Genomic DNA, 24361 nt, shown 5'->3' on the forward strand with positions numbered 1-24361 from the left:
GCAGGGCTTTTTTTCAGGGGGAACTTGGGGGAACTCAGTTCCACCACCTCTGGCTCAGACCCTTAGGTGTCTGCTCACCACAATCACTTGTAAACACAGAAGTCTGGTTTCTGTGTTTACAAGTGACAGCTTTGTAACCCCCCAAACTCTGCACTCTGTATGTAATGCAATTCTGGTATTTAATGCCCCTTTAAGACCCTTCTACTGTTTGTGAAATCTGAACGGGTCGTGATTGAGTTCCTGCACCTATTTTCTGAGAAATAAAGCTCTGCGTAGGAGTAACGTTTTAAGTATTAAAGCAAGGATATGGATGGCAGGCCTAGGAATTGCATCTTTAAACTAAGTTGGTAATGACAGCTCCAATTTTTCTATCCTGATGAATACACTTTAAAGCATAACTAAAGTCCACATGGTCAAAGTGGGCTCCTGGTGTGCTCTCCTCCAGTCTTGGCTCACAGTCCATCCTCTGCTGCTACCATCTTCTCTGCTGCATTTTCCAGATCCTGTGTCACTCCTCATTGGCCATCAGTTGGCCACTGCTGATGCAACTTCTGCATATGAGCTCAGGAGTTACTTTGCTCTCAGATGAGTCAGGAGTGTGCACTATACAGTGCATGCACCATGCAGTGTATACAAATTGCTATTTTACCTTCTATTAACTTTTTGACTTTTTTTTTTAGGGGTTTAGTCCCCCTTTGATCATATAAGGAAATATATGGTGACATTATTTTGAATTATTTTTTTCTTCTCTTATATGAATGAATTGACATATACTTCCTGTTTGTATGTTTAGTGTTCCACTATCAAGTGAAAGTCCATTTCTTTGGAAAGAATAACTTAACTGTTACCAACCAACCTTTACTGGTCTCCTTGTATGGTACTAAAGGGGAAAGTGAAAACAGGCCACTCCGACTGTAAGTATCGTATGCTTTTTTGGCTTGCTGAGAGCATCTGTACAGATGTTATTTACAATGTATATTAGAAGTGTCAATCTCTCAAAGACATACACTTGTGGACATCAGCTGGTATCCCACGAGGACTAATTAAACATACATTAATGTATATTTATATGTGGGATAATGTTATTGCCATTCCCAGTTATTATTCCATTAGGTCTCTATGGGACAAATGGTACTTAATACGCCATAACAATAAGAAACCTCACGGATGGGGGGGTTATGTGAAATAGAAAGGTTTCCCACAGTCATATATTTATTAAATTTCACTGTTCTTATTATGGAAAAATGCAATTTGTGGCTTGTTATAAAACAATATGATTCAATATGATTCAATGAAACCGTTGCCAAAAACAACATTTGGCATGTCGTCTGATATATAAACCGTTCACTACAATACAGACCAAAACAAAAATTAGAAGATCATCAAATACATAAGGTCTTGATATTATTAAACAGTTACAGAAAATGTTACTGTGTACACAGAGGGCCAGATTCTTAGAGGAGATACGACTGCGTATCTCCAGATACGCCATCGTATCTCTGCGTCTGGCCAGTCGTATCTATGAGCCTGATTCCTAGAATCAGTTACGCATAGATATCTATTAGATCTGACAGGCGTAAGACTCTTACACCGTCGGATCGTAACTGCATATTTACGCTGGCCGCTAGGGGCGTGTACGCTGATTTACTCGTCAAAATATGTAAATCATCTAGATACGCAAATTCACGAACGTACGCCCGACCGACGCAGTAAAGTTACGCCATTTACATTAGGCTTTTCCCGGCGTATAGTTACCCCTGCTATATGGTGGCATAAGTGCGGCGTACCAATGTTAAGTATGGCCATCGTTCCCGCTTCGAAATTTGAAAAAGTTACGTCGTTTGCGTAAGTCGTCCGTGAATGGGGCTGGACGTCATTTACATTCATGTTGAAACCAATGACGTCCTTTCGGCGTACTTTGGAGCAATGCACACTGGGAAATTCCACGGACGGCGCATGCGCCGTTCGGGAAAAACGTCAATCACGTCGGGTCACACAACATTTACATAAAACACGCCCCACTGTTCCAAATTTGAATTAGGCGGGCTTACGCCGGCCGATTTACGCTACGCCACCGCAACTTATGGAGCAAGTGCTTTGAGAATACAGCACTTGCCCGTCTAAGTTGCGTCGGCGTAACGTAAATCGGATACGTTACGCCGCCGCAAAGATACGCCGCTGGACGAGAATCTGGCCCAGAGATGTTAAATTAATGCATTTAGATTTTTTTATATAAAGTATTGTTAACAAAAAACCCTCAAACCCACATTCTTACTTGACTTAAAAGGAGAAACCAATGTTTCATAGGCCCCATGCACATCGGAGTCTAAATACATTCTTTCAGGTGTGTTTAGAAGCTCATTTCCAAACTCAAATGCAAGCATGTTGATCTTGGCTATGTCTGAATTCACACCTAGACATTCAGTTGAGTCTAGGTGTATTCAGTCTAACTGCTCATACATAAACAGGAATTTTGTGCACCCCAGTTACATTTAAGTTGACCATACACAGATTTTCGAATGAATGTTTATGCAAAGATTTGTACAAAAATTCTCTGTACATTCAATCGTTTGATGAATGTGATACAAAAGCACTTTAAAAGTTTGCTTGCTGTTACATTACCATTCAGATTTTGAGTAAATGTAATTTCCCGAATGAAAACCTTTTACACTGTAAGAAATTGGATCATTCGAGAAAAAGTTTCCTTCCTGCTCCATTATATATATATAAACTCTACTGCATTAAAGATGTTAATTAGGGTAATGGTGTGATGGTTAATGGCATATGAAGGTTAAAAGCAAATGTTCAGCCTAGTGTAACAAAATGTTTAGAAACAGTCTTGCAAATAAGGTCAACTTTTTCATTTATATAGTGAGTGCACATCAATATATATAACTGAGCTTGTCTCTTTTAGGGCTGAAATGTCTACAAACAAAACCTATTCATATTTGATCTTCACTGAACTGGATGTAGGTGAGCTGTTGATGTTGAAAGTTAAATGGGAGAAGGAATCATTCTTCAGCTGGTCAGACTGGTTTACAGCATACGCATTCGATATTCAGAAGATCAGGATAAAGTCGGGAGAGTTGCAGAAAAAGTAAGTAGCTTTGTAGAAGCACATGTTTTTCAAAATAATTAGTAAACTTGTCTTTTAGATCTTGTCGTTGCTTATTTAAAGTGATACTAAAGTCTATTTTTTTTAAAAAAAATAATAAACATAGGGCCAGATTCACATAGAACTGCGGCGGCGTAACGTATCGTAGATACGTTACACCGCCGCAAGTTTTCATCGCAAGTGCCTGATTCACAAAGCACTTGCGATGAAAACTACGCCGGCGGCCTCCGGCGTAAGGCAGGCAGACCGAACCGCAGCTCCATGTCTGAATGAACAGACGAAGCTGCAGCTTGGCTCGGGTTCCCCCATAGCAAGCTGCTTGCTGTGGGGGCACTCGACTGAAGGGAGGGGCTATGAGAGCCAGGAGGGGACCCAAGAAGAGGAGGATCCAGGCTGCTCTGTGCAAAACCATTCCACAGAGCAAGTAACTATGGGCCAGATTCACCAAAGAGATACAACGGCGTTTCTCCTGATACGCCGTCGTATCTCTGTTTCTATCTATGCGACTGATTCATAGAATCAGTTCCGCATAGATAGCCCTAAGATCCGACAGGTGTAATTGACTTACACCGTCGGATCTTAGGATGCAATACTTCGGCCGCCGCTGGGGGGAGTTTGCGTCGTATTCCAGCGTCGGGTATGCAAATTAGCAGTTACGGCGATCCACAAAGGTTTTTCCCGTCGTTACGTCAGCGCAAGTCTTTTTTTCCCGTCACAAAGTTAGGTGTGCTTTAACATGGTGTAAAATTACTCCACCATGTTAAAGTATGCCCGTCGTTCACGCGTCGCTTTTGAATTTTTTTTTCCCGGCGTAAGTACGTTACGCACGTCGCGATTCACAAACACGTCGGGCCGCCGTAAGTTCGCGCAAAGCACATTGGGAAGATTGCGAACGGAGCATGCGCAGAACGTCCAGCGCGGGAGCGCGCCTAATTTAAATGGTACCCGCCCCATTTGAATTGGGCGGGCTTGCGCCGGACGACTTTACGTTACACCGCTGCAAGTTTCCAGGTAAGTGCTTTGAGGATCAGGCACTTACACTGAAAACTTGCGGCGGTGTAACGTAAACGGGTTACGTTACACGGCCGCAAATTTTCGTGAATCTGGCCCCTAGTCTTGTGAAAACCCAACTGCCTAACCTTGGCTGCAGAGTCTCCTGCCTAATTACACATGGACAGTGGTTGATTTACTAAAGCTGCAGAGTGCAAAATCTGGTGCAGCTCTACATAGAAACCAATCAGCTTCCATGATTTTTTGTCAAAACCTAATGAACAAACTGAAGCTAGAGGCTGATTGGTTATCATGCACAGCTGCACCAGATTTTGCACTCTCTAGTTTTAGTAAATCAAACCCATAACAGCCTATGTGACAGCCTTGTCCAATCAGATTGTCTTTTCATGAGGCCAGACGAGACACTCTCCCAGTGTCTGTTCACACACCCTGCTCCTGCAGCAGCTTGTCTCTAGGGAAAGAACCCTTACCCATAGACAGTCCCTTGACTAAAAAGGCTATGCACACCTGCACAGTGCACAATCATGATGCTGGCTTTTAGGATAAAGCCTCTAACCCTGGACACAGGGTTAGAGACTTCATACCTCTCAGGTCTCTACAAAGCCTCTGGACTCCAGAACCAATTCCAGGAGTTACTAATTCTGGAGAAAACTGTGAAACCCATTTTCTCCACACTGTCACAAGTTTTTAAATTAAACTCAAGTGAAACAGCTAGATACACATATGAAATATAAATATGGAAGGTAATAAATCTGCCAAAGGATTTGTATCTGTTCATGCAAAGCCAGGTCAGGGACATCAAACTTTTCTGTTGCCGTTAATTAATATAAATTGGACCCCTCTACTCTGCCAGCCTGCATTAAATTTTGTTTTTATTTCTAACTGGATCTAGCTTTAAATAAAACTCATCATCCCATCATTTAACCTCTTCATGAAAATATAAAATGCATTTAGACACCTCAGATACAGAGGAAAGACAGTCTTACTGCTGTGGGCATTAAAGTCTAGAAATAAGGTCAGCAAACCATGACTGTTAGATCACCATAGTCGTGTAGTTTTGTTGTAGTTTCTCTTGCGTGGCCTTTTGATATGTCCAACTTGAGTTACATTTTTTTTTTACAAACCACAAATTATATTCTTCATATGACCATTTGCACAAGAAATGTAAAGTCTGGAAACTAAATGAAGATGTCCAATGCCAAATAAAATACATTTTTCCTAGTATTTGCAAAACTTGCAATTCATTTTTCAGTTATGCTTGCTTAGCAGTTAATATGAGTGTGTTAATTTGTGTTTTAGGTTAATTTTTTGTCCTGAGAATGGGAAGCATGCAACTCTTACAAGAGGAAAAGGCTCAGTGGTATTTGTGAGGTGTAATGAAAACTCCATTGTGAAGAATCATAAATGGTAAGTACAATAACAGTTTTTTGAGCTATATCATTATTGTCAATATTAGTATTATTTAATAAGATTGCAGCATTGATGTGCAAGGGTGAAATAAAAAGTCTGATTATATTTTCTGGGGCCTAAAACCGGGCTAAACTAAAATCTTGCCCTCTCCAGCTCTTTGTTAGCAAACAAGATCTGGTTATTTCTCAACATTTAGTCAGTAATCCAGTGTAAAAATCTGAAAGTGTACCCCACAGTTTAGTAAAACAAGAATAGAATAGGATGCCCATGGCTCTGTATAAAAAGTTTTGTAGAAGGGATAAGAGAATTGATCAAAGTAACATATTCCTAATGACTTGACCAGCAGAACAACAGCACCCTTATTTTATCGTAATAACTAAAATCTTTCCCTCTCCAGCTTTTTGTTAGCAAACAAGATCATCTAGTTATTTTTTACCTTTAGTTAGAAATTCAGTGTGATTTATGAGATTTAGCCTAGGTTCACACTGCTGCGAATTCAAAATCGCGGTTTTACCGCAATTTCGCGGCTGCGATTTTGCCGCGATTTCGGCCGCAATTTAATGTAATGCAATTTAATGTAAATCGCGTCCCGAAATCGCAAAAAGTAGTACAGGAACTACTTTTTGAAATCGCAGATGCGGCGTCGCACTGATTAGGACAGTGCCATTGCCGACAATTGCCGCCGATTTGAGATGCGATTTGACATGTCAAATCGCATCTCAAATCGTTCCAAATCGTACCCAGTGTGAACCAGGGCTTAATAGCATTAAGTGTCATCATTATTTTTCAGATATCCAATTAAAAAAACATTGTATTTCCTTGATGTGGCACTGCAAGTAAAATCTGAAAAGTTACCCCACACTTTAGTAAAACAACAATAGAATAGGCTGTCCATGGCTCTGTATAAAGGATTTTGCAGAAGGGATGAGAGTAATGTATTCCTAATGACTTGACCAGCAAAACAACAGCACTCTTATTTTATTGTAATTTCTTTCCAGATATGAAGAAGATTTCTGCACTTAGAAGCACATGTTACTTGATGGTATTGAAGCTCTGAAGAACAAGAACATCTTTGGTTTCTACTCAGCCCTGTTTACCTTTAAATTAAGTCTGTAGACATTTCATAGTAGACACAAGTAAACCGATGAGAAGCATAAGACCAACCTCTTTATTTTGCACAAATGTATGACAGTTACATTATGCTGTACAAGCCATTTCCATTCCAAGCAATGCAAGCTGTCTGTGAATTGTGTTAATGTATTTTTTAAATAGATATTAGACAATCAAAATGTATTATTGAATAGTATATGCTCATTCCATGCTGTTTATGCACTGGGGTTTAAATAACAAACCAAGCTTGAAATACAGTTTATGCTTTATAGGAGTTACTAATAACATTTACAAATTAGAGTGCTGTATCAGCTTAACATTTTGTAATTTACAGATGTTATACAGCAAAATATTAAGCTGGTATTCATAGCAGAAAGACATTGGTTGTGACAAAGATTGCAGTTTTTGTTCTTTTTTTTTCCAAAGCTTAACACCAGCAAAAAAAAAGATCTATACTTGCAGTGAGTCTCCCTCCTCACTACAAGACTTAAAGCGGAGGTTCCGCCGTTTTTTTTTTTAAAGCCAGCAGCTACAAATACTGCAGCTGCTGACTTTTAAAAAATGGACACTTACCTGTCCAGCGCGCCCGCGATGTCAGCAGCCGAGGCTGAGCAATCGCTCGGACCTCGGCTGCTTCCGCCGCCATCCTTGGTGAGGGAATCAGGAAGTGAAGCCTTGCAGCTTCACTGCCCGATTCCCTACTGCGCATGCGCTCAGTATCACAGCGCGCCGTCACTGGTCCCCGCTCTCTCCTGGGAACAGTGTTTCCCAGAAGACAGCGGAGGGGGGGGGGGGTGACTGATGTGCAAGGCTGGATTTCCTGCGGTAGTCAGAACCCGGAAGTGGTGCAAATACCTGTCTCAGACAGGTATCTGCACCCCCCCCCCCCTGAAAGGTGCCAAATGTGACACCGGAGGGGGGGGAATCCAAAAAGAGGTTCACTTTTTATGTGAACATCCGCTTTAACTGCTCTTCTCTTAGAGCAACGATCTTTAAACCACGGCCCTCAACATGTTCCATGAGGCATTGTAAAACTCTGACATTCACAGACATGACTAGGCATGATGGGAATTGTAGCTCCTGAACAACTGGAGGGCCATAGTTTGGAGACCCCTGTCTTAGAGGATTGCTCCTCTTTGTATGACCCATTGGTCACATTTCTATGGTGTCATCCAATACAATGCAGGACCAGCAGTTCTGCAATGTACTGGAATACGTCAAGGGCCTACCCACATTGCAGATCATTGAGCAGTGGAGAAGAGCATGGGCTGCTGAGGGAGTGAAGAATAAGGCAAGTATATCACCTTATGTATCCTCCCCAAGTCAAAATGAGCAGTTAACCCTTAAGCCTCGTCCACACGACCGGTTTTCTCAGCAAAAACCAGCAAGAAAACTGCTTCTTGCCGAAATTACCATTCGTGTGTACGAGGCATTCAGGTTTCTCGTCAGGAAATCTGGTCAGAATCTCAATGAGAAAAAAAGAGAACCTGCTCTCTTTTTTCTCGTCGAGATTCTTGTCGGACTGTTTCCCGACGAGAAACCCGAGAGTGTGTATACTTACCTGTCGCTGTGGAAACCCATGCATGTTCGAAATGACTTTGATGCATGCGCAGTAGCTTCCACAGCATAGGTAGGGTGAAGCAAGATGGCGGCGATGGCATAGAATGTGACAAGTGCATGCTCGTTGTACGCGATGACGTCACCACATTCTTTCCTTTTAAGAGAACTGCGGTTCTTTTGAAACGAAAGTCTGTACACTCCGGCGGCAAGAGTTTCTTGCTAAGAATCTCGTCAGGGAAAACGACAGGTTTTTCCTGACGAGATTCTGGGTCGTGTGTACGAGGCCTAACAGTCCAGATAAGGACGTACTTCAAGAATAAATCATTTTTTTTCCTTCCTTGAGTGAAGCTTTAAATCACACCACTTAGCAAAAGCATTTTACTTATTTTGGCTAGAGAGAAATAGGTGTTTTATCTGTGTGGTTTTTCTATCATTTTTGTCTGACACCCGTTCACCGGAAGTGAAAGAAAATCTCCCCAATAGAGGCATAAAAAACAAACAAAACTCGAGAGAGGTTTTAACTCTTCACCACACTACAATTCTTTTATATATAAATTGCCTTCTGTGTTCTGGCAACTTAAAATACACAGGAAAAGAGAGAAAATCTCCCTATTGAGAACAAAATCAGCACTAAAATTATGACAGAGGTTCTAACTCATCCCATCACTATGCAAGAGAAACATAAAAACAGGGGTTTGGGGAAGGATGTTTCTTGGCAGAAAAAGTATTTCCTTTTATAAATCGTGTAATTTACGTCTAGGGAACTTAAAAATGACTTGAAGCCACATTGGTATTTAACAAGAATGCCCTTGGATGTTCTAAATATGGGGCAGGTCCACAACAAAATAGTACCTCCATTTAAAATAAACAAATGTTGAGTTAGATATGTTTGAATATGTACCACGTTTTTAAATACGGTAGATTTGTTGAAAAAGGATATAACTCACAAAAGATTATGTTTTGTTTTATCTTCTTAAAGTATTATTTAATGACATGTAAAGAGCAGTAGTATGCTTTAAAATACAGCAACCAATCACAGGTCAACAATTATTAAGTTTCACTACTCAAAGCTAAAATCTGATTGGTATCAATGAGCTTAAGTGCATTACTTGCTTTTACAGTTACTAAATAAGGCTGAAATACTTCTGTGCATTACACACTCTCCTAATCATAATATATATGTTACTATAACTATTATATTCTAAATTAATTTACAAAAGCTGTATATGGTTTTGGTTTTGTTTTACGTTGACAATAACCTATATTGTTACATATTTATTGCACAAACATTTAAAAACTTGCTTTAAATTGTATTATTAAAGTATATAGTTTAACAACAATATAAAATAACAAAAAGGCAGTATTGCATCTGTATTGTTTGGCTAGAGAGAAATAACCTGGCATAAATATGTATAAAATTGCTTAGCACACCAGATTTGTAAAATCACAACATTTTACATTTAGGTTGAAAATATATGTTGACATTTTCTGATGTTGTTACTTTTTGATCTTCACGCAAATAAATTACTGTTTGCCTTCAAATGACTGTTAACCGAGAGTATCAAGGAGCTGGAACATTTTAAAATATTTATATTGTTTAATGTATATGTTTTAAAAGACTGCTGATGTGTTTTTTAGTTAATAACTCACATTTTTTTATCAAATGTATGACTATCATCTGTTATTAGTTGCTTAAATGAGCACCTGTTGTTGAATGCATGCTTGATTGTCCAGGCACTAAAATCTAGCTATAGCCATGCCATACAGGAAATCATGTATTAGTGGTTCCCACTTCTTTCCAGTGAAATAATGTGTAAAAAAAATCTGTTTGACAATATGATTTTTTCTTTTTTTTTTTTACATATACTATAGGCTCCATTCACAACTAACACAGCTTTTTTTCACATGCATTTAATTAGGAAGTCCAGGAAGTTTAAATGGACAAAAAAAATTACCTGCACTTTTTTTGGGCCAACACAGCATAGCACACCATGACACAACACATAGTACATGCATTGAACACCATTTACATTGTTTCTGTATATTGCAAACACTGTTAAAATGGTACTAAAGTTCAGTTACTCCACTGTGCAGTTAGTTTTGCACAGAGTGGCCCAGAACATCCTTTTCTGGGGTCCCACGGCGGCTCTCGCGGCTCCTCCCGTTAAAAGCTAACCCCCTCTGGGAAGCACTCTCCAGAGGGAGTTACCTTGCGGGCATACACTCGATGTACATAAACGCCTCCCCGGCGGCCACGTCATTGGATTTGATTGACAGCAGCGGGAGCCAATGGCTGCGCTGCTATCAATCCATCCAATGAAGAGCCGACAAGATGTGGGGGAAAACGACGCGGGATTGCACCCACGGAAATTTGGGGCTCTGGGGACAGTCAACGCAGTACACTTTTTTTGATGTTTCCATAAATTACTGTAAATTAGGACTGCTTGTGACGTGGCATCATAATTTTCATTATTCATTTAGCTTCTATTGACAGAATATTAGATTGTAATTTCAGCTGTGCAGTGATGCATAGCTACCACATACTGATCTTTAAAGGCCTAGCTATACTAATACTAATACTATAGTAACTAATTTCTGACTGGTTGCCCCAAGGCATAGCAGATGGATGCTCTTTGTGCAAATTTTTAAATGTCAAGTCTTCAAAGAAAATTAAGTCAAAAAGCGAAGGGAAACATTTTTGTCAACATAATATAAATGAGATTTAAAACAAAACATTAAACATTTGTCATTAATTGGGCATTAATTAGGTGATCATTATTCTTATATTTCTACATTAGTCTTTATAATATTCTGTATGGTTCAGAGCTCTAATTTTACTTATGGGGCTTGGTACAATATGATGCTGGATTAATCCTCTAACTTATTTATAAATGTTGTATAAGATAGGTTTAATAAATCTAGCATCCTATAATAACAGTCATGCTACATCCAACAAACTTCTGTCTGTTTTCTACTATGCCTATCTGCATGTGGTGTCATTTTCAGTACTCTACCGGGTTGATTGGAGAGATGCTAAATCTGGTGAAACTCTGCATAGAAAATAATCAGCTTCCAGTCTTTTTTTTGTCAAAGGCTGCTTAATTGGTTAAGCTAAAGTTAGAAGCTGATTGGTTACCATGAATAGCATACCTCATATGTAAAAATCTATGTGTGTGTAAGAAACAGAAAATGTATGAAAGATGTGTAAAAAAAACATTGTACCACTTTAGAATTTTAAAAACTGTTACATAATAAACATATTACAGATACACTATTTATATAATGTTTATATGTAAATTAAACTTTGTATGTAAATGTATATATATATTAGGATTAAAACATTTTGGTTTGTAATGTAAATAGCCTCTTTTTCACATTTGGTATGTTTTAATTGTGTATTTTTACAAAGAAGTAATCAGTGTACATAAAAAGGTGATAATAAAGACTATATTTGATGAAAAATATATTAGTTATGTGTCCTATAAATGTGTTTTACTTATCACAATAGGTGTTTGATTGTTACAATTTTATCTAAAATTAAAAAAAAATTCAGGACTGAGTGGTGCTCACATAATGATATTTAAGCCCCCTTCAGTCCTGAAGCACTTTGCGCTCAGTTTGTATGAGGATGACTCCACCTAGGGTGGCATTTAAATGACAGGTTTGGCTCACAAAATGACTGACCCTAAAGAGGAATGACAGTGCAAGACCAAAGGGGGTGAAAGTGAAAATAGTAATTTTTGTTTTTATTTGGGTTTTAAACAAAACCTATTTAAAGGTTTACTTTAACCTCCCTGGCGGTATGATTATTTCAGATTTTAGGTGCTGAAAGCGGTACCATTATTTTGCATGGAAATTTGGCGTTTTACAATGTAGGACTGTAATTCTTAGGAATAACTCACTTAAATCTGTCCAAACCAGAGTCTAGTAGACATCTCGGGTATGATAAAGTTTGAAACACAAAATCATAAATTATAATATAATAAATAATAACAAATAATAATTTAATAATAATAATACTTTTTATTCAATAAAGTTTAGTAAATAATATAATCAAAAATGCTGACAGTCCAATGTCACAATCAGGACAATAGAACCGGGTTTCTTTTTGAATTTTCCTGCCAGTGTAGTCACGCTTGGAGCAGCAAACCACACACATCCTTGTGGGTGCAGACTTCTTTTGCGTTGGTGGAATGTGGTCCATAAAGTGATGACCAATCAGGCCCCGTACACACGACCGAGTTTCTCGGCAGAATTCAGCCAGAAACTCGGTTCAGAGCTGAATTCTGCCGAGAAACCCGGCCGTGTGTACACTTTCGGACGAGGAAGCCGACGAGGACCTCGGCGAGGAAATAGAGAACATGTTCTCTATTTCCTCGTTGTTCAATGGCAAATTTTGGCTCGCCGAGATCCTCGGCGGCTTCACAAGGAACTCGACGGGCAAAACTATGTGTTTTGCCCGTCGAGTTCCTCGGACGTGTGTACGGGGCCTCAGGTGTTCTGGGTTCACAACGCCAGAAGCACGACGTCCAGATCTGTTTACAGCCGTTTGCTTTTGGTGCTTCAGAAATATAAGTTAGGCAACCTTCCAAACAAAGTCCACATTAAATCATAGGCTTGTCACCCTTTTTTTTCAAGAGAATGAATGCATTCCACAGGCACTGTTCAAGAAGATGCCTGAAGATTTTTTTGTAATATTTTTTTGTTGCTTCCTCATCGCAGGATAAAAGGTCATGGCCTGGTCAGCTCTGTCCACACCTCCATGGTATTGTTGTAATCCAACACGACTTGGGGCTTTGTTATGTCTTTTCCACCTTTGGTGTGTACCATTACAGTAGAGGTGTTGTGAATGGTACTCATTAGGCAAACATCTTTTTTGTCCCGCCATCTCAGTGCCATAATTTTTCCTTTCTGCCAGGCAACCATTTCTCCTGTCTTGAGCTTTTTATTGCTAAAGGTTGGCGGCATGTCACGTTAGCCCTAACGGTTCCATATGCATCCGTCTTGTTCAGTAGAAGGAACTCATAGAGTTCTGGAGAACTGTGCAGTTTACAGACACAAAGTACAGTAAAACTGCAGACAAGGGCACTGGAGAAAGCACTGGGGGGCAATCTAAGGTCAATATATTTTATTAAGTGGTCTTGCATAGCAAGATCACTTATTGTTCTCTCACATATATATTATTAAGTGGTCTTGCATAGCAAGAGCACTTATTGTGATCTCACATATATATTATTATTATTAAGTGGTCTTGCATAGCAAGATCACTTACTGTTCTCTCACATATATATTATTCTTATTAAGTGGTCTTGCATAGCAAGATCAACTAGAAAAGATACAATTTCTGGGGAAATTGTGCGGCGTGATCTTGCCTCCACCAATACTCCTGACTGGAGACAGTGCCCCTGGAGATGTAAATGTGATCCAACCGTGTATCGATCCAGTTCGGTCCATTGCCCCATCAAAAACTGCTCCATCAAAAACTAGCCCATCAAAACTGCACCATCAAAACTGCACCATCCTATTTGCCCCATCAAAAACTGGCTGCTATGGAGGGTTGCTATGGACTGGTTGTTATGGACGGGTTGCTATGGAGTGGTTGCTATGGAGTGGTTGCTACGGACTGATTGCTACGGACTGATTGCTATGGACTGGGTGCTATGGACTGGGTGCAATGGACTGGGTGCTATGGACTGGGTGCTATGGAGGGTTGATATGGACTGGTTGCTATGGAGGGTTGCTATGGACTGATGGCTATGGACTGGTTGCTATGGACTGGTTGCTATGGACGGGTTGTTATGGACAGTTGGTATGGACTGGTTGCTATGGATGGTTGCTATGGATGGTTGCTATGGACTGGTTGCTATGGACTGGATGCTATGGAGGGTTGCTATGGAATGGTTGCTATGGACGGTTGCTATGGAGTGGTTGCTATGGAGGGTTGCTATGGATGGATTGCTATGGACGGTTGCTATGGACTGGTTGCTATGGACTGGTTGCTATGGACTGGTTGCTATGGACTGGTTGCTATGGACGGTTGCTCTGGATTGGTTGCTATGGAATGGTTGCTATGGACGGTTGCTATGGACTGGTTGCTATGGACTGATTGCTATAGACTGGTTGCTATAGACGGTTGCTATGGAGTGGTTGCTATGGAGGGTTGCTATGGAGGATTGCTATGGAATGGTTGCTATGGACAGTTGCTATGGAGTGGTTGCTATGGACTGGTTGCTATGGAGGGTTGCTATGGAGGGTTGCTATGGTCTGGTTGCTATGGAGGGTTGCTATGGACTGATGGCTATGGACTGGTTGCTATGGACGGGTTGTTATGGACGGTTGGTATGGACTGGTTGCTATGGATGGTTGCTATGGATGGTTGCTATGGACTGGTTGCTATGGACTGGTTTCTATGGACTGGATGCTATGGAGGGTTGCTATGGAATGGTTGCTATGGACGGTTGCTATGGAGTGGTTGTTATGGAGTGGTTGTTATGGAGTGGTTGCTATGGAGGGTTGCTATGGAGGGTTGCTATGGACAGTTGCTATGGACAGTTGCTATGGACAGTTGCTATGGACTGGTTGCTATGGACTGGTTGCTATGGAGTGGTTGCTATGGAGGGTTGCTATGGAGGGTTGCTATGGAATGGTTGCTATGGACTGGTTGCTATGGACTGGTTGCTATGGAGTGGTTGTTATGGACTGGTTGCTTTGGACGGTTGCTATGGACTGGTTGCTAGGGACTGGTTGCTAGGGACTGGTTGCTAGGGACTGGTTGCTATAGACTGGTTGCTATGGACGGTTGCTATGGACTGGTTGCTATGAACTGGTTGCTATGGACTGGTTGCTAGGGACTGGTTGCTAGGGACTGGTTGCTATGGACTGGTTGCTATGGACTGGTTGCTATGGATGGTTGCTATGGACTGGTTGCTAGGGACTGGTTGCTAGGGAGTGGTTGCTATGGACTGGTTGCTATGGACTGGTTGCTATGCATGGTTGCTATATGCAGAGCATGCAAAAGTTACGCAGAGCCAAAAAAAAACTGAGCCATATCTCCTCACAGTGTGTGGGAGGAGCTATAGAAAGCCCTCACAGATGTGTGTATGAAGGATTTTACCTCAGCGTCTCCAAGGAAACCAATGTAAACATATGCAAACACACTCAGGCATCTCAAACTGGCGGCCCTCCAGCTGTTGCAAAACTACAAGTCCAATGAGGCATTGCAAGAATGACAGTTACCAGCATGACTCCCACAGGCAAAGGCATGATGGGACTTGTAGTTTTACAACAGCTGGAGGGCCACCAGTTTGAGACCCTTGTTAGCAGAGGAAAGTTCCCTCAGCCTTGTGTGGGAGGAGCCAACTCACCTCACAACTCCTCAGCGTCTCCTAGGAAAAAAACAATTGTTTGGTTTGCAGGCTCTCTGTAAACACAGCAGAAATTGAGGAATATTTTTTGAATACTTGTCATTCAAATTAAGGTATTTACCTCACATAAAACACCTCACATAAAACACCTCACAACTACCTCACAGCTGTGTGTATGAAGGTATTTACCTCACAGAAAACACCTCACAACTGTGTGGAAGGAGCTATAGAATCCCCTTACAGCTGTGAGGACTTTTAATTACCTCAGCCTCTCCTAGGAAACCAATGTAAACATAAGCATGCAGCCTCTAAGCAGAGACTCAGATTCTTGCTTTAATTTTTTAATACTTGTCCTTCAAATTGTTGTATTTTAAAAACTATAAATTGTACAGCGAATATCTTTATATTTTACGAATCACAAGACCCAGACCTACATTTTGATGTATAGTATGTCTCTGAAATAATAAAATTGAAGGCACAGTCGCAGTTTGCAAATTCCAAAGATGATTTTAGTTTTCTAAACTTTGACCTCCATTGACTTCCATTGAAATAATGGATGGCGTAAGTTGCAAACAAATTATCATATTGTGAAAACGGTTTGATCAATCACTTAGCCGTGAACACGTGTGGAGGCAGCAGGGATAGCTGAAAGTTTTGATATAAGATTTGTGTAGGTCGGCTTGAAAATGAGGGAGTGGTCGCAGTTTACAAATCATGTCTTGATTTTTCAGTTTCTGACATTCCACACTGTACCTCTCCCCATTCATTCCTATGGGAAAATGTTGCCGCAAAAATGACGATATTTCGCGAACGATTCGGCGAAACGTTCCACAACGTAATAGCCCGCCGATCGGGAACAATCCGCACGATTCGATATATTACTCGTCTATGTAGTGTAAAAACTGTGGGAGGAGTTAGGGTGGAAAATTTGGCTATAATAAGAATAATAAGAACTAGAAAAGATACAATTTCTGGGGAAATTGTGCGACGTGGTCTTGCCTCCACCAATACTCCTGACTGGAGACAGTGCCCCTGGAGATGTAAATGTGATCCAACAGTGTGTCGATCCAGTTCGGTCCATTGCCCCATCAAAACTGCACCATCAAAACTGCACCATCCTATTTGCCCAATCAAAAACTGGTTGCTATGGACTGGTTGTTATGGACTGGTTGTTATGGACTGGTTGCTATGGAGTGGTTGCTATGGAGTGGTTGCTATGGACTGGTTGCTATGGAGGGTTGCTATGGACTGGTTGCTATGGAGGGTTGCTATGGAGGGTTGCTATGGACTGATGGCTATGGACTGGTTGCTATGGACGGTTGCTATGGACTGGTTGCTATGGACGGTTGCTATGGACGGTTGCTATGGATGGTTGCTATGGACGGTTGCTTTGGACTGGATGCTATGGAGGGTTGCTTTGGAATGGTTGCTATGGAGTGGTTGCTATGGAGTGGTTGTTATGGAGGGTTGCTATGGACGGATTGCTATGGACGGGTTGCTATGGACGGTTGCTATGGACTGGTTGCTATGGACTGATTGCTATGGACGGTTGCTATGGACGGTTGCTATGGATTGGTTGCTATGGACTGGTTGCTATGGACTGGTTTCTATGGACGGTTGCTATGGACGGTTGCTATGGACTGGTTTCTATGGACTGATGGCTATGGACGGGTTGCTATGGATGGTTGCTATGGACTGGTTGCTATGGAGTGGTTGCTATGGAATGGTTGCTATGGACAGTTGCTATGGACGGTTGCTATGGAGTGGTTGCTATGGAGTGGTTGCTATGGACTGGTTGCTATGGACTGGTTGCTATGGAGGGTTGCTATGGAATGGTTGCTATGGACAGTTGCTATGGAGTGGTTGCTATGGAGTGGTTGCTATGGATTGGTTGCTATGGACTGGTTGCTATGGACGGTTGCTATGGACTGGTTGCTATGAAGTGGTTGCTATGGACTGGTTGCTATGTATGGTTGCTATCTGCAGAGCATGCAGAAGTTACGCAGAGCCAAAAAAACTGAGCCATATCACCACAGTGTGTGTGAGGAGCTATAGAAAGCCCTCACAGATGTGTGTATGAAGGTTTTTACCTCAGCGTCTCCTAGGAAACCAATGTAAACATATGCAAACACACAGAGGAAAGTTCCCTCAGCCTTGTGTGGGAGGAGCCAACTCACCTCACAGCTGTTTGTGAGGTGTTATTAAACTCCTCAGCGTCTCCTAGGAAACCAATTGTTTGGTTTGCAGGCTCTCTGTAAACACAGCAGAAATTGAGGATTTTTTTTAATACTTGTCCTTCAAATGAAGGTATTTACCTCACAGAAACACCTCACAACTACCTCACAACTGTGTGTATGAAGGTATTTACCTCACAGAAACACCTCACAGAAAACACCTCACAACTACCTCACAACTGTGTGTATGAAGGTATTTACCTCACAGAAAACACCTCACAACTACCTCACAGCTGTGTGTATGAAGGTATTTACCTCACAGAAAACACCTCACAACTGCCTCACAACTGTGTGTATGAAGGTATTTACCTCACAGAAAACACCTCACAACTGCCTCACAACTGTGTGGGAGGAGCTATAGAATCCCCTTACAGCTGTGCGTGAGGAGTTTTAATTACCTCAGCGTCTCCTAGGAAACCAATATAAACATAAGCATGCAGCCTCTAAGCAGAGACTCAGATCCTGGATTTTTCTTAAATACTTGTCCTATTCAAATGATTGTATTTTAAAAACTAGAAATCATACAGCGAATATCTTTATATTTTCATCCAGACCTACATTTTGATGTATAATATGTCTCTGAAATTATAAAATTGAAGGCACAGTCGCAGTTTACAAATTCCAAAGCAGATTTTAGTTTTCTAAACTTTGACCTCCATTGACTTCCATTGAAATAATGGATGGCGTAGGTTGCAAACAAATTATCATATTGTGAAAACGGTTTGATCAATCACTTAGCCATGAACACGTGTGGTGGCAGCAGGGATAGCTGAACGTTTTGATATAAGATTTGTGTAGGTCGGCTTGAAAATGAGGGAGTGGTCGCAGTTTACATATCATGTGCTGATTTTTCCGTTTTTGACATTTCACACTCTAGCTCTCCATTCATTCCTATGGGAAAATTTCGCCGCAAAAATGACGATATTTCGCGAACGATTCGGCGAAACGTTCCACAAGGTAATAGCCCACTGATCGGGAACAATCCGCACGATTCAATATATTATTCGTCTATGTAGTGTAAAAACTGTGGGAGGAGTTAGGGTGGCAAATTTGGCTATAATAAGAATAAGAATAAGAACTAGAAAAGATACAATTTCTGGGGAAATTGTGCGGCGTGGTCTTGCCTCCACCAATACTCCTGACTGGAGACGGTGCCCCTGGAGATGTAAATGTGATCCAACCGTGTGTCGATCCAATTCGGTCCATTGCTCCATCAAAAACTAGCCCATCAAAACTGCACCATCAAAACTGCACTATCCTATTTGCCCGATCAAAAACTGGCTGCTATGGAGGGTTGCTATGGACTGGTTGCTATGGACGGGTTGCTATGGAGTGGTTGCTATGGAGTGGTTGCTACGGACTGATTGCTATGGACTGGGTGCTATGGACTGGTTGCTATGGAGGGTTGCTATGGACTGGTTGCTATGGACTGATGGCTATGGACTGGTTGCTATGGAGGGTTGTTATGGACGGTTGATATGGACTGGTTGCTATGGACGGTTGCTATGGACTGGTTGCTTTGGACTGGATGCTATGGAGGGTTGCTATGGAATGGTTGCTATGGACGGTTTCTATGGAGTGGTTGCTATGGAGGGTTGCTATGGACGGATTGCTATGGACGGTTGCTATGGACTGGTTGCTATGGACGGTTGCTATGGACTGGTTGCTATGGAGTGGTTGGTATGGACTGGTTGCTATGGACTGGTTGCTATGGACTGGTTGCTATGGACGGTTGCTTTGGACTGGTTGCTATAGACGGTTGCTATAGAGTGGTTGCTATGGAGGGTTGCTATGGACTGGTTGCTATGGACTGGTTGCTATGGACTGGTTGCTATGGACGGTTGCTATGGACTGGTTGCTAGGGACTGGTTGCTAGGGACTGGTTGCTAGAGACGGTTGCTATGGACTGGTTGCTAGGGACTGATTGCTATGGACTGGTTGCTAGGGACTGGTTGCTATGGAGTGGTTGCTAGGGAGTGGTTGCTAGGGACTGGTTGCTATGGACTGGTTGCTATGGACTGTTGCTATGGACGGTTGCTATGGACTGGTTGCTATGGACGGTTGCTATGGACTGGTTGCTAGGGACTGGTTGCTATGGACTGGTTGCTAGGGACTGGTTGCTATGGACTGGTTGCTATGGACTGGTTGCTAGGGACTGGTTGCTAGGGACTGGTTGCTATGGATGGTTGCTATGGACTGGTTGCTATGGACTGGTTGCTAGGGACTGGTTGCTAGGGACTGGTTGCTATGGAGTGGTTGCTAGGGACTGGTTGCTATGAACTGGTTGCTATGGACTGGTTGCTAGGGACTGGTTGCTAGGATCGGTTGCTAGGGACTGGTTGCTAGGGACTGGTTGCTATGGAGTGGTTGCTATGGACTGGTTGCTATGGACTGGTTGCTATGGACTGGTTGCTATGGACTGGTTGCTATATGCAGAGCATGCAGAATTTACGCAGAGCTAAAAAAAACTGAGCCATATCACCTCACAGTGTGTGGGAGGAGCTATAGAAAGCCCTCACAGATGTGTGTATGAAGGATTTTACCTCAGCGTCTCCTAGGAAACCAATGTAAACATATGCAAACACACTCTACCAGGCATCTCAAACTGGCGGCCCTCCAGCTGTTGCAAAACTACAAGTCCAATGAGGCATTGCAAGAATGACAGTTACCAGCATGACTCCCACAGGCAGAGGCATGATGGGACTTGTAGTTTTACAACAGCTGGAGGGCCACCAGTTTGAGACCCTTGCAGCAGAGGAAAGTTCCCTCAGCCTTGTGTGGGAGGAGCCAACTCACCTCACAGCCGTTTGTGAGGTGTTATTAAACTCCTCAGCGTTTCCTAGGAAACCAATTGTTTGGTTTGCAGGCTCTCTGTAAACACAGCAGAAATTGAGGAATGTTTTTTGAATACTTGTCCTTCAAATTAAGGTATTTACCTCACAGAAAACACCTCACAGCTACCTCACAACTGTGTGTATGAAGGTATTTACCTCACAGAAAACGCCTCACAACTACCTCACAACTGTGTGTATGAAGGTATTTACCTCACAGAAAACGCCTCACAACTACCTCACAACTGTGTGTATGAAGGTATTTACCTCACAGAAAACGCCTCACAACTACCTCACAACTGTGTGTATGAAGGTATTTACCTCACAGAAAACACCTCACAACTACCTCACAACTGTGTGTATGAAGGTATTTACCTCACAGAAAACGCCTCACAACTACCTCACAACTGTGTGTATGAAGGTATTTACCTCACAGAACTCACCTCACAGAAAACACCTCAGAACTGTGTGGGAGGAGCTATATAATCCCCTTACAGCTGTGAGGACTTTTAATTACCTCAGCGTCTCCTAGGAAACCAAATGTAAACATATGCAAACACACTCTAGGCAGATTCTCAGATCCTGGATTTATTTTGTAATACTTGTACTTCAAATTGTTGTATTTTAAAAACTATAAATCGCACAGCGAATATCTTTATATTTTACGAATCACAAGACCCAGACCTACATTTTGATGTATAGTATGTCTCTGAAATAATAAAATTGAAGGCACAGTCGCAGTTTACAAATTCCAAAGCAGATTTTAGTTTTCTAAACCTTGACCTCCATTGACTTCCATTGAAATAATGGATGGCGTAGGTTGCAAACAAATTATCATATTGTGAAAACGGTTTGATCAATCACGTAGCCGTGAACACATCTGGTGGCAGCAGGGATAGCTGAACGTTTTGATATAAGATTTGTGTAGGTCGGCTTGAAAATGAGGGAGTGGTCGCAGTTTACAAATCATGTGCTGATTTTTCCGTTTCTGACATTCCACACTCTAGCTCTCCCCATTCATTCCTATGGGAAAATTTTGCCGCAAAAATTACGATATTTCGCAAACGATTCGGCGAAACGTTCCACAAGGTAATAGCCCACCGATCGGGAACAATCCGCACGATTCGATATATTACTCGTCTATGTAGTGTAAAAACTGTGGGAGGAGTTAGGGTGGCAAATTTTGGCTATAATAATAATAAGAATAAGAACTAGAAAAGATACAATTTCTGGGGAAATTGTGCGGCGTGGTCTTGCCTCCACCAATACTCCTGACTGGAGACAGTGCCCCTGGAGATGTAAATGTGATCCAACAGTGTGTCGAGCCAGTTCGGTCCATTGCCCCATCAAAAACTGCTCCATTAAAAACTACCCCATCAAAACTGCACCATCCTATTTGCCCCATCAAAAACTGGTTGCTATGGAGGGTTGCTATGGACTGGTTTCTATGGAGTGGTTGCTACGGAGTGGTTGCTACGGAGTGGTTGCTACGGAGTGGTTGCTATGGAGTGGTTGCTATGGACTGGTTGCTAGAGACTGGTTGCTATGGACGGTTGCTATGGTCGGGTTCCTATGGACGGTTGCTATGGACCGGTTGCTATGGACCGGTTGCTATGGATGGGTTGCTATGGAGTGGTTGCTATGGACTGGTTGCTATGGACTGGTTGCTATGGACGGTTGCTATGGACTGGTTGCTATGGACTGGTTGCTATGGACCGGTTGCTATGGACTGGTTTCTATGGACTGATGGCTATGGACGGGTTGCTATGGACTGGTTGCTATGGACAGTTGATATGGACTGGTTGCTATGGACTGGTTGCTATGGACTGGTTGCTATGGACTGGTTGCTATGGACGGTTGCTCTGGATTGATTGCTATGGACTGGTTGCTATGGACTGGTTGCTATGGACTGGTTGGTATTGACGGTTGCTCTGGATTGGTTGCTATGGACTGGTTGCTATGGACTGGTTGCTATAGACGGTTGCTATGGAGTGGTTGCTATGGAGTGGTTGCTATGGAGTGGTTGCTATGGACTGGTTGCTATGGACTGGTTGCTATAGACGGTTGCTATGGAATGGTTGCTATGGACAGTTGCTATGGAGTGGTTGCTATGGAGTGGTTGCTAGAGACTGGTTGCTATGGACGGTTGCTATGGACTGGTTGCTATGGAGGGTTGCTATGGTCTGGTTGCTATGGACGGGTTTCTATGGACGGTTGCTATGGACTGGTTGCTATGGACGGTTGCTATGGACCGGTTGCTATGGACCGGTTGCTATGGATGGGTTGCTATGGAGTGGTTGCTATGGAGTGGTTGCTATGGACTGGTTTCTATGGACGGTTGCTATGGACTGGTTGCTATGGACTGGTTGCTATGGACGGTTGCTATGGACTGGTTGCTATGGACCGGTTGCTATGGACTGGTTGCTATGGACTGGTTGCTATGGACTGGTTGCTATGGACAGTTGCTATGGACTGGTTGCTATGGACTGGTTGCTATGGACTGGTTGCTATGGACTGGTTGCTATGGATTGATTGCTATGGACTGGTTGCTATGGACTGGTTGCTATGGACTGGTTGGTATTGACGGTTGCTCTGGATTGGTTGCTATGGACTGGTTGCTATAGACGGTTGCTATGGACTGGTTGCTATGGACTGGTTGCTATGGACTGGTTGCTATGGACTGGTTGTTATGGTCTGGTTGCTATGGACTGGTTTCTATGGACTGGTTGCTATGTATGGTTGCTATATGCAGAGCATGCAGAAGTTACGCAGAGCCAAAAAAAAACTGAGCCATATCACCTCACAGTGTGTGGGAGGAGCTATAGAAAGCCCTCACAGATGTGTGTATGAAGGATTTTACCTCAGCGTCTCCTAGGAAACCAATGTAAACATATGCAAACACACTCGAGTCTCAAACTGGCGGCCCTCCAGCTGTTGCAAAACAACAATCCAATGAGGCATTGCAAGAATGACAGTTACCAGCATGACTCCCACAGGCATGATGGGACTTGTAGTTTTACAACAGCTGGAGGGCCACCAGTTTGAGACCCATGCAAGCAGAGGAAAGTTCCCTCAGCCTTGTGTGGGAGGAGCCAACTCACCTCACAGCTGTTTGTGAGGTGTTATTAAACTCCTCAGCGTCTCCTAGGAAACCAATTGTTTGGTTTGCAGGCTCTCTGTAAACACAGCAGAAATTGAGGATTTTTTTTTTAATACTTGTCCTTCAAATTAAGGTATTTACCTCACAGAAAACACCTCACAGCTACCTCACAACTGTGTGTATGAAGGTATTTACCTCACAGAAAACGCCTCACAACTACCTCACAACTGTGTGGGAGGAGCTATAGAATCCCCTTACAGCTGTGCGTGAGGAGTTTTTATTACCTCAGCGTCTCCTGAGAAACCAATGTAAACATAAGCATGCAGCCTCTAAGCAGAGACTCAGATCCTGGATTTTTCTTAAATACTTGTCCTATTCAAATGGTTGTATTTTAAAAACTATGAATCGTACAGCGAATATCTTTATATTTTACGAATCACAAGACCCAGACCTACATTTTGATGTATAGTATGTCTCTGAAATAATAAAATTGAAGGCACAGTCGCAGTTTACAAATTCCAAAGATGATTTTAGTTTTCTAAACTTTGACCTCCATTGACTTCCATTGAAATAATGGATGGCGTAGGTTGCAAACAAATTATCATATTGTGAAAACGGTTTGATCA

The 24361-nt window shown here is 42.1% G+C and overlaps 1 protein-coding gene across 1 annotated transcript in view; it reads left to right on the forward strand.

Annotated features, from left to right (window-relative positions):
- LPL (lipoprotein lipase) overlaps positions 1 to 7171 on the forward strand; it is a 46583-nt gene extending 39412 nt beyond the window's left edge. Inside the window, exons 7-10 of the mRNA XM_040325322.1 lie at positions 794 to 914; positions 2915 to 3097; positions 5426 to 5533; positions 6535 to 7171. Of these exons, the coding sequence (XP_040181256.1) occupies positions 794 to 914; positions 2915 to 3097; positions 5426 to 5533; position 6535 (413 nt within the window). The 3' untranslated portion in view covers positions 6536 to 7171. The remainder of the gene's footprint in view (positions 1 to 793; positions 915 to 2914; positions 3098 to 5425; positions 5534 to 6534) is intronic.
- Positions 7172 to 24361: the final 17190 nt, after the last annotated feature.

This window comes from Rana temporaria, chromosome 1, assembly GCF_905171775.1.
Source record: "Rana temporaria chromosome 1, aRanTem1.1, whole genome shotgun sequence".
NCBI lineage: Eukaryota > Metazoa > Chordata > Amphibia > Anura > Ranidae > Rana > Rana temporaria.